Source organism: Aythya ferina (assembly GCF_964211825.1).
Source record: "Aythya ferina genome assembly, chromosome: 9".
Classification (NCBI taxonomy): Eukaryota; Metazoa; Chordata; class Aves; order Anseriformes; family Anatidae; genus Aythya; species Aythya ferina.
In genome coordinates this window covers 9,323,788-9,338,349 of record NC_140305.1, presented here as the reverse complement: position 1 = coordinate 9,338,349, position 14,562 = coordinate 9,323,788, and the positions used below count along the sequence as shown (strand labels likewise).

At 40.2% G+C, this 14,562-nt stretch overlaps 1 protein-coding gene across 3 annotated transcripts in view; it reads right to left on the bottom strand.

The window, feature by feature from the left end:
- The window catches only part of NMNAT3 (nicotinamide nucleotide adenylyltransferase 3), a 31,624-nt gene extending 17,268 nt beyond the window's left edge, over positions 1 to 14,356 (bottom strand). Inside the window, exons 1-3 of one of the 3 annotated variants that reach the window (XM_084530045.1) lie at positions 14,264 to 14,356; positions 5,603 to 5,704; positions 3,248 to 3,380 (exon numbers count right to left, since the gene is read on the bottom strand). In XM_084530045.1, coding sequence (XP_084386171.1) covers positions 3,248 to 3,362 — 115 coding nt within the window. In that variant the 5' untranslated portion in view covers positions 3,363 to 3,380; positions 5,603 to 5,704; positions 14,264 to 14,356. Of the gene's footprint in view, positions 1 to 3,247; positions 3,381 to 5,602; positions 5,705 to 7,106; positions 7,444 to 14,263 lie in introns of those variants that run through there. The other 2 variants (XM_084530043.1, XM_084530044.1) reach the window with 2 other exon arrangements.
- Between the last annotated feature and the right edge of the window lie 206 nt (positions 14,357 to 14,562).

Below are 14,562 nucleotides of genomic sequence, written 5' to 3'. Positions count from 1 at the left end.
TCTGGTTATCAGAATTGTTGCAAGAAAATAGCATGAACACATTGACTTCCAGTTGACATGCTGCAGTTATAATCTGATCTCATTCTTTTTTTGACAGTATCGGGTTGAACATAAGCTTCTGAATTCCCAGGACTTGCTGGTGACTCCTTGGATTTCTCAGTTGCATTGCCCAGAACTGCATCTGACAACCAATGTCTCACATTTTTTCCCCACCTTCTCATAAGATAGTAACTGATTTTCCTTCTCCTCCTCGAATCTGTTTTGTCACAGCCAGAAACATCTTGTCTTTCACACCCTCTCCCTTGCCCTGCATCCCTTCTGGTCTTATCTTGGTGATGTAAGCATCCTCCGCTTGCAATATTTGGCAAACAACATTCTGAACATCTTACACAGGCTGATTCTATCACTTTGGACTTAATGGTCACATTTAAGAAACACCACCAAAGAAAAAAACCATCTGACATTAGGTATCATGAATGAAAAGGTATTTGGCAAAATCATTTCAAATTTCAAGAATATCTTAGAACAAGGAATCAAATCTGAGGAAGTTCTAGTTACGTGTGAGGACTCAAATTGATAGGACTTGAAACAAAATTCAGATAAACTAAGTTATTCTGTCACGTGTAGACATGTCTGTTGTATTTAGAAGGTGGCATTACAAGATTTGGTGACTGATATTAACAAAAGAAGGTTGAATTACTTGACTTGTGGCAATGAAACTGCAGATGCTGCTTGAAGTATCAAACTCCATAAAAGAAGAATCACAGAATTTTCTAGGTTGGAAGAGACCTCAAGATCATCGAGTCCAACCTCCAACCTAACGCTAACAGTCCCCACTAAACCATTTCCCTAAGCTCTACATCTAAACGTCTTTTGAAGACTTCCAGGGATGGTGACTCCACCACTTCCCTGGGCAGCCTGTTCCAGTGCCTCACAACCCTTTCAGTGAAGAAGTTCTTCCTAACATCTAACCTAAAACTCCCCTGGCTCAACTTAAGCCCATTCCCCCTCGTCCTGAAGATTAGACAGCATTTGAAAATGAAATGATGGGCAAAAAGCTGGCAGAGAGAATGACTGGAGTTGTCAGTCAGGATGCACACTGGGGCAGTCATGTCATTTGTAACAGTAAAACTTGACTGGGAAGTCAAGTCCAGCCAAGCTATTGAACAACTCATCAATTCTGCCTGATTAGCAGTGCGATAGAAACACGGAACTAGGACCACCAGGAAGTAATTTCTCCAGCCTTGGCAACATTGCTTCTCATGCTAGATTATTTTGCACTCATGCTAGCTACTTTTTCAAGCATTCAGTATTTGTTGTGACTGAAGGGAGTCAACACAAACATGGCAGACCACTGCCTCACTTCTACAAGCAAGCTCTAGAGGTATATAACCACTGCCTCCCAGCCCCACTATCAGCTTCCAGCCTGCAACTAGGGCTCCTTCTGAGCAAAAGCCTCCAGTTTCTTCTCTTCTTCCCTGGGTCACGACTGGCACAGAAACAAGACAGGAACCATGAGAGAATGATCAATGAAGTTTCTGGGCAGAAATGGTTCTACCATAACACAGGTATTTTTATAACATGTTGCAAACCTTTTCTGTTTGAAAAATTGCCCTCACCATAGCTAGCAAGACCACATGCATACACATATACCCACGTTTATAGTTACTTTATATGAAGTTACCTCTGCTTGAGATAACTAAAGCTCCCACAAGCTAATTGAGGATTCTTACTTTGCATACCTACTGGGTTAAACATTCAAAAGGTGCAAGGATTACACTGTAGGCAACCCAGATGTAATTAAATTTCACTTTCTTCACTGTAAGAAGTACTTATACCAGGAAATCCCTGTACACTGAACTAAGAAGTCAAAATGCAAGTCGTACCCTATCCAGAACAAAGGACTGACGTTAGTCACGATGTAAGGCACAAATTTCATTTCAGCCATTCAAAATTTTATTTTTAATATGATTTTCACTAGACCTGTTTAAATAAATTGCTCTGAGTAAAGGTTGGAGCCTTGTTACAGAGACCCTGGCACAGATCAGGGCATAACTGCAATTTAGGCAGAATCATAATTCATTTCCCAAATCAACCCTTCTTTCAAGGTAAAGAAATAAGTTACTTGATCGTAACACATGATGTAAGAGAATTACCAGTTGGTCTCACATTGCCTTTCTACTCTTTGCACACCTGGGAACCCAAAGGAGTTAAAAATTACAATAAGAAAAGCTAATGCAAGTCCCTTAACCCTTTATTTCTAGTCCTCCAGGAGAAACAGTATCATTTTACTATGTCAGCAAAACACAAAACCATAAAAGCAGCTCTCAGAGCCAGTTGTACAATTCTTCTCATGAAAAAGCAAACTCTCACACTATATGGTGAGTACGTAGCTGCAGCTCTTACCGCAAAGCTATACAAGACGGTTTACCAGATTCCCTCCTGCACCCACCCCATCCACATTTAAGAACCAAATAAATTTTTATGCTTGTTCCTATTGCACAACCCCCCTAGCAACATCCCTGTCAAGTTCCAGTAAGCTATGATTCCCTTCCAACCTCTTCCAGAGGTATGTGTACATTTTAGCAGCCAGAAGGAAGATAAAAGCCTCAGCAACTAAGCAGTTATCAAGCTTAGAGCACAATGCTCCTCCAAAGCTTTTCTCAGTCTTGCTTAAGTTTTTGGTATTACCCAGCTTTCTCCTTTGTTGCTGAAACTTTCTAGCCTGCTGACATCTAGCTTTTATGATCACTTTTCTGAAGAAGTTATTTTGCTGGGGGAGATAAGTTGTACCTCTTACTGAAGATGGATAATGAATAATTAACATTTCATCTTTTCTCCAGTTGTCAAAGCTGCTAGCTGTAACACTTCTTCATATTAAAATACAACGTATCATAAAGAATGAAATCTGAACATAAATGTTTCTTTTCAGTTTGAAAACTATTGAAGGTCTCTCACAAGATTCAGTCTATTCCATGCACAGGATTCTAAAACTGCTGATAAAGTTCTCAGTTCAGTTGCACAGACACTCGTGATACCTTTTTTAATGCAGTAAGTCAAAGGAAGAGGTAATGCTAGAATTTCTATATTGAACATTCCACAAAAGCTTCATATCAAGTCATCAAATAAAAAATAATAAAGTTAAGCTAACTGTGAAGTGACAGCTTAGCTATAACAAGTGTTAGAAGTGTCTTCCTTTTCCCAGGAAAACACCACGTATGTGTGGTCCTAACAAACCCTTACTGACCTGTTTGGTGCAGATGATCTCTAGCCAGCTCAAATAAACGCATATGCATATTTGTGATGGGGTTAAAGGAGCCACAAGCTAGAAGAATGAGAGGTATCCTGCTCTTCATTGACATCAAAACTACAATTCCAGCCTAAAGAAAAAAAAAAAAAAAGATGAAAAAAGACAAAAGAGCAGTCTTCCCATTGTCCCTCAAAATGAAAGCAGTGCTGTTCTCAGAACCATGTATTCTTGAGGCATTGGGAAAGTATCAAAAGTTCAGTTTGCTGCATCATTACAACACACAAAGTATTAGCTCAGAAGCACACATTCTTTTATACTAGTTAGGAGATCATCAACAGGTTTTTTCCCTATATACATAAATAGCTAGAAACCGTTTCTAGAAATTCATGTAGTCATTTATACAAAACTGTCAGAGTTTTGAGTTTTTATTTTTAATCTGCTCTTACCAGAAAACATCTTCATGCTGTCTTTCTGTCAGCCCCCTATTAATAACTTTAGAACCTGCAGGCCTGTCAAAAGCACTTTTTTTTTCCTTTAATTAAGTTTTTAAATGGGACCTGTGCAGCATATGGCAAAAACCCACATGTAACACCAAAACCTACAGGTCTGGCTTCCTCAGAGGCAGGCAGGCAGTGGCTGGTGGCCAGGCAGCCAGTCTGCACATACTTTGAACACTGTCAGCAACTGCCTCCTCAGTTTCTTCATTGGATGGCAGAGCAAGTGATGGTGGATAGGGAACAGCAGGGAAGAGAAACTATGGGTGTTACAAGAAAACACAGGGGACATTAAAAAGCTATGGATATAGGAATAACAGGTGGGGAGCGATGCTGTTAGGAGCCTTGCTGCAGTAGGAACTGGGTTGAGCTAGTTACTGTGCTTGGTGCTCCTTATTGGCATAACTCTTTTACCATTGGTCCAAAATATACCAGGCATGATTCAAACAGTTGTGTCCTACATATGTCTGTGATCAGGGTTTTTAGATGGGCTGTCTTCTTGGCACTTGAAATTATCCCGACAATGCTCACACCCATGTACAGCACAGAAAACTACTGCATGCCAAACATCAGAACCCAGCCCTGGCCCAAAACAGACCAAACCTGGTATGGATTCTGTGCCCTGTGCAGCACAGTTCTGTTCCAGAGCTGCAGCCTACCAAAGCACTGGAGCTCAGAGCCCACCACTCACTGGTCTGAGTCCTTATGTTTCCCCCTACGTATTTTTTCCCTTTACTTCCTTAGAACAATTTCACAATAATGGTTAAAATAAAGCCCAGTTTATGTTTCATATTTGCAAATTCCATCAGTTCATTTATAGAATTTACTGTAGGATTTAACTGTGAAGACTTGGACTGCACCATTTAACAGCATTTGGTGCACCCAGCAACAAGTTCTAATATTTCCACTTTTGAAATGTTGGCAGTTTGCAAACTTTTAATAGATAAAATTATTTGAAGCATACGTACTATGAGTTCGTTGTCTAGCATTGAATACACATAGTAAGATCCCCCCTCTAGCCTAAGGGAAATATACAGGGGTGTGAGAAGACTCACTGGCTGGAGATAACAATCGAAGTCAGCAGCAATTTTATGGTCTACAATTGCAGTAGCTGTGGAAAGCGCATTTCACAGCAATCTGTCCCTCCGTTTTGGTTCACTAACCCTGCAGAGACACTAACAAGCTCATACATGAGGGCTGTATACAAGCTTTACAGCTGCTTTATTCAGAACAAAAGCAAACTCAAGAATTTTCTTCAGTATCACGAATTCTGTAAGCAGATCTTCATTTTATTGGGAAACATCCTTCTGCCTTGAAAAAGGTAAAAAAAAAAAAAAAAAAATTGCTATCTGATGAACTGAAAACTAGATTGTTACCGTAATATTTAAGTGTTCTCCTACAGTTCCAGCTTTTGCTGGGTGAATTCTGTTGCCTCAGATTAGTCAATGTTGAACTCTCAATAAGAAATTAATTAGTTCTAGACTAAGAATTTCCTGGAAGCAGAAACTTTTTACAGTAATAACTATAATGATGTTGCTCAGCATCCAGCCCTGCAGGTAGGCTTGGACAGTATTACATGAGAAGTTAAAATCAGTAGTATTCATACAGCTCCATCCAGATTGTAGGCAGCACTCCTCTTACTCTCTTGTTCAGGGGGCCAATACATACTCAGTCTTCCCAGTTACATCTATCAACAGCAGCTCCAGCAAGGCCTCTGGCATCCTCTCTTCTGTTCTATTGAAATGTAGCTTATGCTTCCTTTGCTGTGCTTTCCTTTGCCATGTTGAAAGTTATAATTTATTTATTTTTTAAAGAAACTTTTAACTCTATACACGTTTAATTCTTCTTTATTTCTCACCTGAAAAAGATGCCTTGGATGGTTTGATTGCAGTTCTGACTCACTTATACCTCTAGGGAAGGACTTCAACCTGTAATTCCCAATGATAAGCAGAGCATACAGCTAATGGAAATTAAAAATAAGAAAAAAAAAAAGGAAAAAGAAAGATCAAATAAAAATACACTAATGGCAAACAGGTAGTAAAGAGGCATTCTAGAAGATATTTATTTATATGTACACATCATATATATAAATATATAAAGAAAAATCAAAACAGCAGTACTTTTATTCCTCGTATCCCTATGTACTGTAACCTAAAGTTACTCAGCAGGTACAGTAAAGCTTTTAAGGTTCCAAAGAAAGCTTTCAAGAGAGAGTGCTCTCTCTTTCCTATTCAAAATAGGTAAATCTTTCTCTGCCACTTGGAAGTCCATCAGTTTGGGACCACCTTAAGCTGGGAAGGGTGGAAAGCTGCATCCCCAGGGAAGTGTTTTGTGTGTGCCTCTCTTTTGGATTGAGAAGGAAGACTTCTGGTAAAGGACTCCAGCTGGAGTGAATGCTATTTAGATTCTGCATACTCCCTGAGTATATTTTAAGATACCAATTCCCCAAGCAAAATTAAGTATAGCATATTGTTAAAGAAGTGAAGAAAAGTTATTTCATTTCACACTTCCTCCATTTATTCTATTAGTATCTATTAGTATTAGAGGATTCTATTAGTAGAATCCTCAGTACGTTTTCTGGCTTCCTTATAGCTAGCAATGAGTGCTTCACACCAACTGATTTTTCAGCTAAGCTCCCTTGAGAAATCAATCAGAGAAGAAAACTCCAAACACCATAATGTTCTCCTGACCTGTTCATCTCATGAGATGTAGTGGCAGTTGCACTAAGTGCTGCAGCACCACTGTGCTCCTACAGTTACAAATGCCTCCAACCATTCAAATCAAAGTCACATGCATTTTACCTACACATGAAGCAACATGCCCTTAACTAATTTCACCATCTGAATACAAGCAACTACCAAGGAAGTAGGTGACTGTGCTGTTATCAGGCATTTATGGAGTGTGCACATCGTGCTAGGGGAATATATTTGTTCCATGTGTTCCATAAAAGTAAGCCATTAAACCAGCCCCGAATACTTTGATAAGTTGTCTTCCCTTGCCAAATGGCCTTCAGACCAAGAAAGCAGTAGTTAGTAAAAGCCTGCATCAATTTCAATATGCTAATCCCAATTTGCACCTATTAGTTGCTATATGTGTTTGCACAAAGTCACCCAGGTGTAACATCAATAACGTACTTAGTTAAATAAATAATCTCGGATGAATTTGTTCCCTAGCAATTGTCCCTGCATAATGCATCTTCCATTAATGGTGCCCCATAAAATTGAAGTGTTTCCTCCTGTTGCTGCTCCCAAGTCTAGCTGAAATACAAAGTACTTTTGAGGAAGGTGTATATGGGTAAATCAACTGCTTCATTTTCACGGCAAGGCTGTAAAAAGAAATTCCAATTAAGTCAAAACATGTACCTTGACCTCAAACAGAGTAGGAGAATTATGGAAAACGCACAACACCCTTAGATTGGGAGGGGAAGAAAGGACAGAGCACACCATCTGAAACAGGGCTGCAACATAGAAAGTAAGCTCTCTAGTACCTCCTAGGTAACCAAATTTTAGGAGTGCTGCAACATAGCAATGATATTAATCATTATTAAGCATGTTTTAGAAGTCAGGTCCTTATCTCTGTGCTTCCACTTCCACAACTGTGAAACAGGAAATAACATTCAACTATTTCTGTGGCTGGACTTGGCTTCATATATACCGAAACTGAAGCGACCTGATTTGTAGAGATCTACTGCACATCTTCTCCCTCATAGAGATTACTACTTCTGTGACAAACTACTGCTTTTGTTTACAAGCTACATACAGTTAAACATCTTCCACAAATCCGCATTTTAGAATTCTAAAAGAAAGTACTTAAAGTGCATTAGGAGATAAAGAGAAAAAAAAAAAAAAAAAGCTTTTACATCTCAGCCTTTCATCCGTATCTCTTGCTTTAACAAACTTTTCATTTTTTTTTCTTTTTGCTGATATGCCATTTTTTTTTATTGCCTATGCCATTCCTCCAGTAAGACCTCACCTATTTTCAAATCATTTTGAAGCATTCGATAGAAACCTTGGGGGCACGTCATTTAACATTTCTGCCTCGTCACTCTTATCAGTTAGTATACTAATTTGTATATTTGAGCTTAGTAATTCACTTCTTTTTAAAGCTTTTTTTTAGAAGAAACAACCACATTTGATTTTTGCATAAAATCAGTACATTTTATCAATACATCTTGTGACAATGCATGTTCCCTCCTGACATGAGGGCAAAATATAACACCTTTTCTCATCTTTGCTGTCTGTCCTCAAAATTCACGAATAACGACAACAAGTAAAAGCACACCTCTGAGCAGAGAGCATGAAGATACGCCACCTCAGAGCATTACAGCTTTTGTTTTTGATGACGAAATGGATGAGTTAAAGACTAGGGCTCGCAGGAGATAAATTGTAGCAGCAGGTTCACGTTTCATGCAACAAGTGCGCATGGCTCCCTCTGGTGAGCACTTCTGCAAAAGGGCTGGGCACGCTCGCTCCTGACAAGGTGCACCGGTAGCCTTGGCCAAGCAGCTGTCTTCTGGCTCAAAGCCAGTTACCTGATGTGCTTGGGGTACTGCCTGCAGCTCCGAAAGGCTCCATGCAGCCATACTTAAAAGGACAGATACCTTTAAATGAGGAAGCCATACTTAAGCAATATGATACAGGTTATGATGATGGAAAAAAAACCACACAGTTTTCATTAGAAAATTAATGCAAGTTCTTTTCCTGCTGCTTACGTTCCTACAATACATCAATAATAGATGACATTACAGATGACCACAGTTAAGTTCTGCTGAAAGTCAGTAATTAGAGCCATATCTGATTAATTATCAGGAGCACAACGGAGTGCTGAGCAGTGCAGTCTGATTCATGAGCTGTTAAATTAGTAAACTGGAGGACAAGACACTCATACGTGCACACTGCGATGCAGACTCACCCTTGAGTACGATTTCTGAAAAGCGCAGAAAGAAATCAAATTCTAGCACAGGATAAAAATGTTATCTCCTCCCACGAGGGTAAATCTAGACTAGTTTATATGAAATTTAGATTCAAACAAGTTAAAGCTGCACAAATCCATTCTTTCACTAGGCCACCTCATTGCCTCATAGAAGTTTATTTAGCTGAGCCCAGTGAGTTCCACGAGGTGATGTCAAGGGTATTATGGTTGGAAGACACATTCTCAAGGTCAGAAAATAACAGCGTATTTTACTAGCTGACCCAAATCATAGCAAACCACAGCACACAAATATCCCTTAAAAATATGACCAGATACCAGAGATTCTCATGCTGTTACTAAAAGAAGCTGTTGCTCTAACAGAAGTTACTCCAGTCACTACATTCCCAACGTGTGCTTTTACTAAAAGCAATCCTCCACAGCAGTGACATATTTATGTTACGTTCATTATTCAAGTGGGAGGTGGGGATATACAGGTAAATATCTGGGTAAAAGAAAAGATGAAAAATGCACAACGTAGGGTGATATTTTATTTACTTATCAAAAAGTTACTCACTCAAGCCATGAAGAATTTCATAAGGTGGCTATAAATATTCTGCATAGCCTAATATGACACTCTAATCCTCTAAAATGGCTTTTTCAGGGCCACATGATGGATCATATTATTGTTATTTCCAATGACTCAGGTGCACTTGGTTTCTTCCTTCATTTCATGAAATCTTTCATAACTTGCATTGTAGAGCCATTAACAAAGTACATGATAGAACACATGATTTTCTATCATATTCAGCACATCAGAAGGATGAAGGTGCCTCTGTTTTTTTTTTTTTAAAGCCCGACTTTCAGTTAGAAAATGCAAGTCTCACCACAGTTTCTAAATCAGATTAAAAAAATAAGCAACCCTAACCAACTTCAAGCCTGTTGCAGGCTCCACCAAAGCAACAGATTATACAGCCTCATAGAAATCAGCTTTTTCCCCTACACATACCTGTGAAAAGTGGCCCTAAGCATTTCAAATACTGTCTTTAGTAGTGCATTGGGCTCTTTTGCTTTAGATAGGCTTAATTTTGGGGTACTCGCCATTTTTCCTTCTGTTTTGTCCATGCAGTAATTTCTCCAGCAAATGGTAGTGACCAAAAAGCTATCCATGCACAGGAAACCTCACAGAAAACTGCAGGGAGTCCGTGTCCTGAATCCCAAATGCCTGGGGGGCTAATAGAGAAAGCAGCCACTGCCAAATTGTCTCTTCCTTTCCTGAGATTAGAATCCTCCACATCACAGTATGAGGCCTTCTTCTTGCAATCGCTTTATTTCAGGCTGTATCAGTGGGGAAATGCCCATTCCCAGAAAAGCCAACAAAACCTTTTAATACTGCCTTTTCTTTTTCTTTTTAAAACAAGTTTCTAAGTATAGATCTATACCTTTCTTAGCTCAGATTTTAGCTAGTAGCTCAGTTTGAAAGTGCAAATCATTAGTTTTTTTACATCTCTGAAATCACCTTAAATATGATTTACCCTCATTCTGCCCTTTTAATATTTTTTTCCAAAGAAAAAATTAGTTCTGTATTTAACTTCCATTCCCAATTTCCACTCCACTGATAAGAAGAAACTGGAACTGAATGGCACTAAAATTCAGTGAAAAGCACACGTGGACAAAACATGAAAAATAATCAAATGATCACAGGAATCACCCAGTTTAAAATATGTGCTAAAATTGAATCTGGTGACTGCTTAAATGGCTTTGAAGTGCAAAGAACTGGGGCAGCAGAATTCCTTAGTATAGCCTTAAGAAAACAAACATTAATCTCAACACCCACAAGATGGTGCCAGGGAATTCAAATCAACCACAACATTAAAAAGTAAATACGCTTATCCAGGCAGTAATTTCCCCAGCAAATGGTAGTAACCCAAGAGCTAACCATGGACAAAAAAATAAAAGAAAACTGCAGTGTGTCTGTGACCCAAATTTAGAGAATAGAGAATAACTGAGAAGTTGTCCTTTTTTTTTTTTTTTTTTTTTTTTCCTAAAAAAACAAAAAGGCCTGTGAATTCTTGCAGGTTTATAACCATGAATACACTCAGGGATATGCAGCATTTGGTCCTCAGAATTTAGCCATTAAGATGTCTGTAAACGTGCTCCCACAATAGGATTCTGTAGGACACTTTCTTTTCTGTATTCTTAATTCAGACCCTCATACTGCACAGTTCATATTCATAGGTGCCCTATTTCCCAAACAGGAATATGGCCATAAAAAAGACCACTCACACACATCAACAGCAAGCTCATGTATTGTTACAAGGCACATACAGTGCATTTTACCAAGTATTTTTTCGTAGTTAGATTTATCTACTCTTCTTTAAGCAGAAGAAAAAAAAAGTTTGTAAGGACAAACCACTGCATATTGCTATTACACTCTTTCTCTATATTCTCAGGGAACACTGCCCATTTGTTAAAGTTTGTTTTTTTTAAAAAAAGCATTTAATTGTAACTGCCCATACAATACACAACAATGCTTACACACGTAGCTCTGCAGTTGTTGCACCTGGTTGTACAATCACTTGACAAACCTGGTAGTACTACGCTAGCCCAGAACTACACAGAACAGAAGTAAAAAGAGAGCAGCTTTACCCACGACATCCACTCAGCCCTTGCTGGGTACTGCAGGATGCACTCATCTCAGCATGCACTGCACAGCAGCAGCACATCCTTTAAGCAGTGTTTCAACAAGCTCAAGAGACTGTGACTGAATCCAGGTGTCTTCCTGTACTCAGTACAGTGTGGGCTTTATAGTTACTTATCCAACAATCCCTAATGATCTCTCAACACCTAACATTTAACTGCTTTTCCATTCCTTGTCCTTACCACATTAGCCTATAAGTTATGATTTTCCTCTTCTACAGCTGTTTTATGCAACCAACAGTCACCCTTCCATTTACATGTATGATTCAATTATCCACAAGAAACAATATATTAATTTCCAAAAAAGAGAATATATGTAGAACTGTGACCTGGAATGACTAATTTTAAGTGCATAAATTGCTGATTTAGATGAAGCACTGGCTTGTTTGTCACAACAAACTCTTATACGACTTCAACAATTCCCTTTGCAAAGCCAATGATTTCTTTCCTATCAACTCATTCTGGAGTTCTCTTACAGTTAGCAAAATACATTCATCAGGACCTAAGGCAAATTTAGTAACAAAAATACAAGCTGCACACAAATGGTAGACATTTAAGTGGCAAAGAAAGCACGTTCAATCACCAAAAGTGGGCTTTAAAAGGCAGGAAATAAATGGAGCCCCTAAATCCACTACTGTAAAACACTCAGCCATGAAATAATTGCTTATTGCGACTACAAGGTAATGCAGGATTTCCAGAACATCCAGCAAGACCAAAATTAAAACAACATCTATAATTGTACTGCTCACTTTCTTGTTCCAAAAAGGGATAACTATTTGCTGTCTAGTACATCAGAAGAAAGTAACTCACAGCACAGTTTGGGGAGTTATGAAAGAGCATTTCAGTGGCTCTACAGTTACGTGAAAGATATCTTCTATCAAAGTAAAGAATTAGAATAAAATGAAGAACTAAACTGAAGGCTCTCTACCTACACTTCGAAGTTTACCTTACCACCTGCGGGCAGCAAGAAGGAATCTTCCTGCACCACACAGAACTACTCGCTTTGTTAACAGCATGATACATTTTCTCATTTTGCAGTTAATACCAAGTACAGAAAGCTGCTGTTTGAAATGAAACGCTCCCATCCCACCCCACCTCCAATTCAGTAGCATTCAGGTGTCCCTAAGTGGAGCACAGCTGACAGTATGAAGGCGATCTGCAATCAACACTTAAGCCATCAAAATGAAACGCATTCCATGCATTTCTTATGCTACCTTAGGAATTTGACTAGTAACATTGAGGATTTTGCATAGCAATAAGGCTGCTTAAGTAAATGGTTTCTAGGCACAGGAGATCACATAGCTTGTTGTCTTTGTATTAGGTAATCAACTTAGAATTTCTACTTGTTCTATCCTATACAATCAAAAATTCAAACAAATTAAACAAACATGTATGTGGCTTGCCTATCATCCAAAATGCTTTGCTTGCCCTTAAGAATATTTCATCTATACAGGGATTTCTATCTAGACAAAGAACAAAGTAAGATTCTGAAACAGCTTTATAGAAATGAGTTACCTACTTACTACTGATTTTCAAAATCCCCTTGCATAATAGCAATTATCACCCTATTTGTAAATTTTTAGAATCATTGAAGTCAGCGTTAATAACCATGCAGTTATATCCTCCTGAAAACATCCTGACCACATCTCTGTTTTTTAGTGGCAGCCAAAAAGCCAACAAATGCTGGGCATCATGAGGAAAGGTACTGAGACCATCACAGGGCATTGTTTTAGCACTAGGAAAACCTGGCAGGACCCACATCTTGATTACTAGGAGTGTTCTGGTCTCGGCTCACGAAGGGCAATTCAGATCAAGTGAGTGCGGCTACAGCTGCTCCAGGGAGGCAAACTGATGCCTGCAGCTGCTTGTCTTGGAGAGGAGCTTGAGGGAGGACACAGTTGAGCATTACAAAGTTGAAAGCAGAACTTTTTCCTGCAATACTAGATCTAGGAAGCAGTCAATGAAAGCAACAAAAAACTTTAAGCCAGACAAAAGCGCAGAGGATACCTGCATGTATGGCTTCCCTCATGAAATGGGGCTGGCAGCTGAGAACACAAGTGGAAACAAGCAGCTGGGCCAGTTTCCCTAAATAGTCTTTGCTCTCTGACGTCCAAGACAAACCACAGGCTGGACAGACAGTCTGACACTGCTTATGGTTTTTGAGCTCTCCACAATATTTGTAAGCTTAAAGGCTAATTTCTTAGTTTCTTTCTTTGAAAAACCTGGAATGTTGGATGAACAGAGAGACTTCTACAGCGTTTTGCGGAGTGGTGCACTATACTAAACAACAGCATTAAAAAGGCAGAGCCTGCTATAGTTCAAACTCCCCTTTGACAGGACCCACCTCTTGTGTCCCCAGCACCCCTCACACACCCCTGTGCCTTTCACAAACACTCGCAGACGAGCTGAGCGCTAACTAGTTTACTGAACCTAAGCTCAATTCTACAGCCTGCATTTCTGCAGTTACAGGCATACAGCTAATCCACTGCCAGAACGGAGCGCTGTAACCAGGCTTAAACAGCAAACTAACGCCTGAGGAATGAGCAAAGCACGGCCTGCACTGCTACTGCGCATAAAGGAACAAACACAGCTGGGACACAGCCCTGCGCCTGCAGAAACCCCGGAATAACCCTGCACCAGGGATCATTATAAAACCAAACACCAGCTGCTGCACGAGAGGGGAAAACGACCTCTGAAACTGACGTGGAGGAGACAGATGAGCAGTTACACAGCAAAGCCAAAGCCTAAATATACACACACACATATATGGCACCACGGCCGGCCTCTTGTCCTAACGCTGACATTCTAGCAAGTGTTAAAAAAAAAAAAAAAAAAAAAAAAAAAAAAAGGAAAAGAAAAGAAAGAGAAAAGCCCAAACTCCCTGATTAGCTTGAAATAGCTCTATACATACAGAAACACAGACACGTGCGGTCCCGGTCCCGGGTACCTGCTTACCCCGCAGCACCCGCGGGCAACGCGCCCGCCTTCCCGGCCCCGCCTGCGGGGCCCCACAGCGGCGGCGGCCCGAGACTGCCCCCACCCGGCCCCGGACACAGCCCCAGCCCCAGCCCCAGCTCCTGCCCTTGCCCCAGTCCCAGCCCCAGCCCCTGCCCCTGCCCCCTTAGCGCAGCGCGGCCAGGCGGGCTGGCGGAGGGGCGCGGGGCGCCCCGGGGGTGCCCCTGCTCCTCAGGCTGGGCCGGGCTTCGGAGC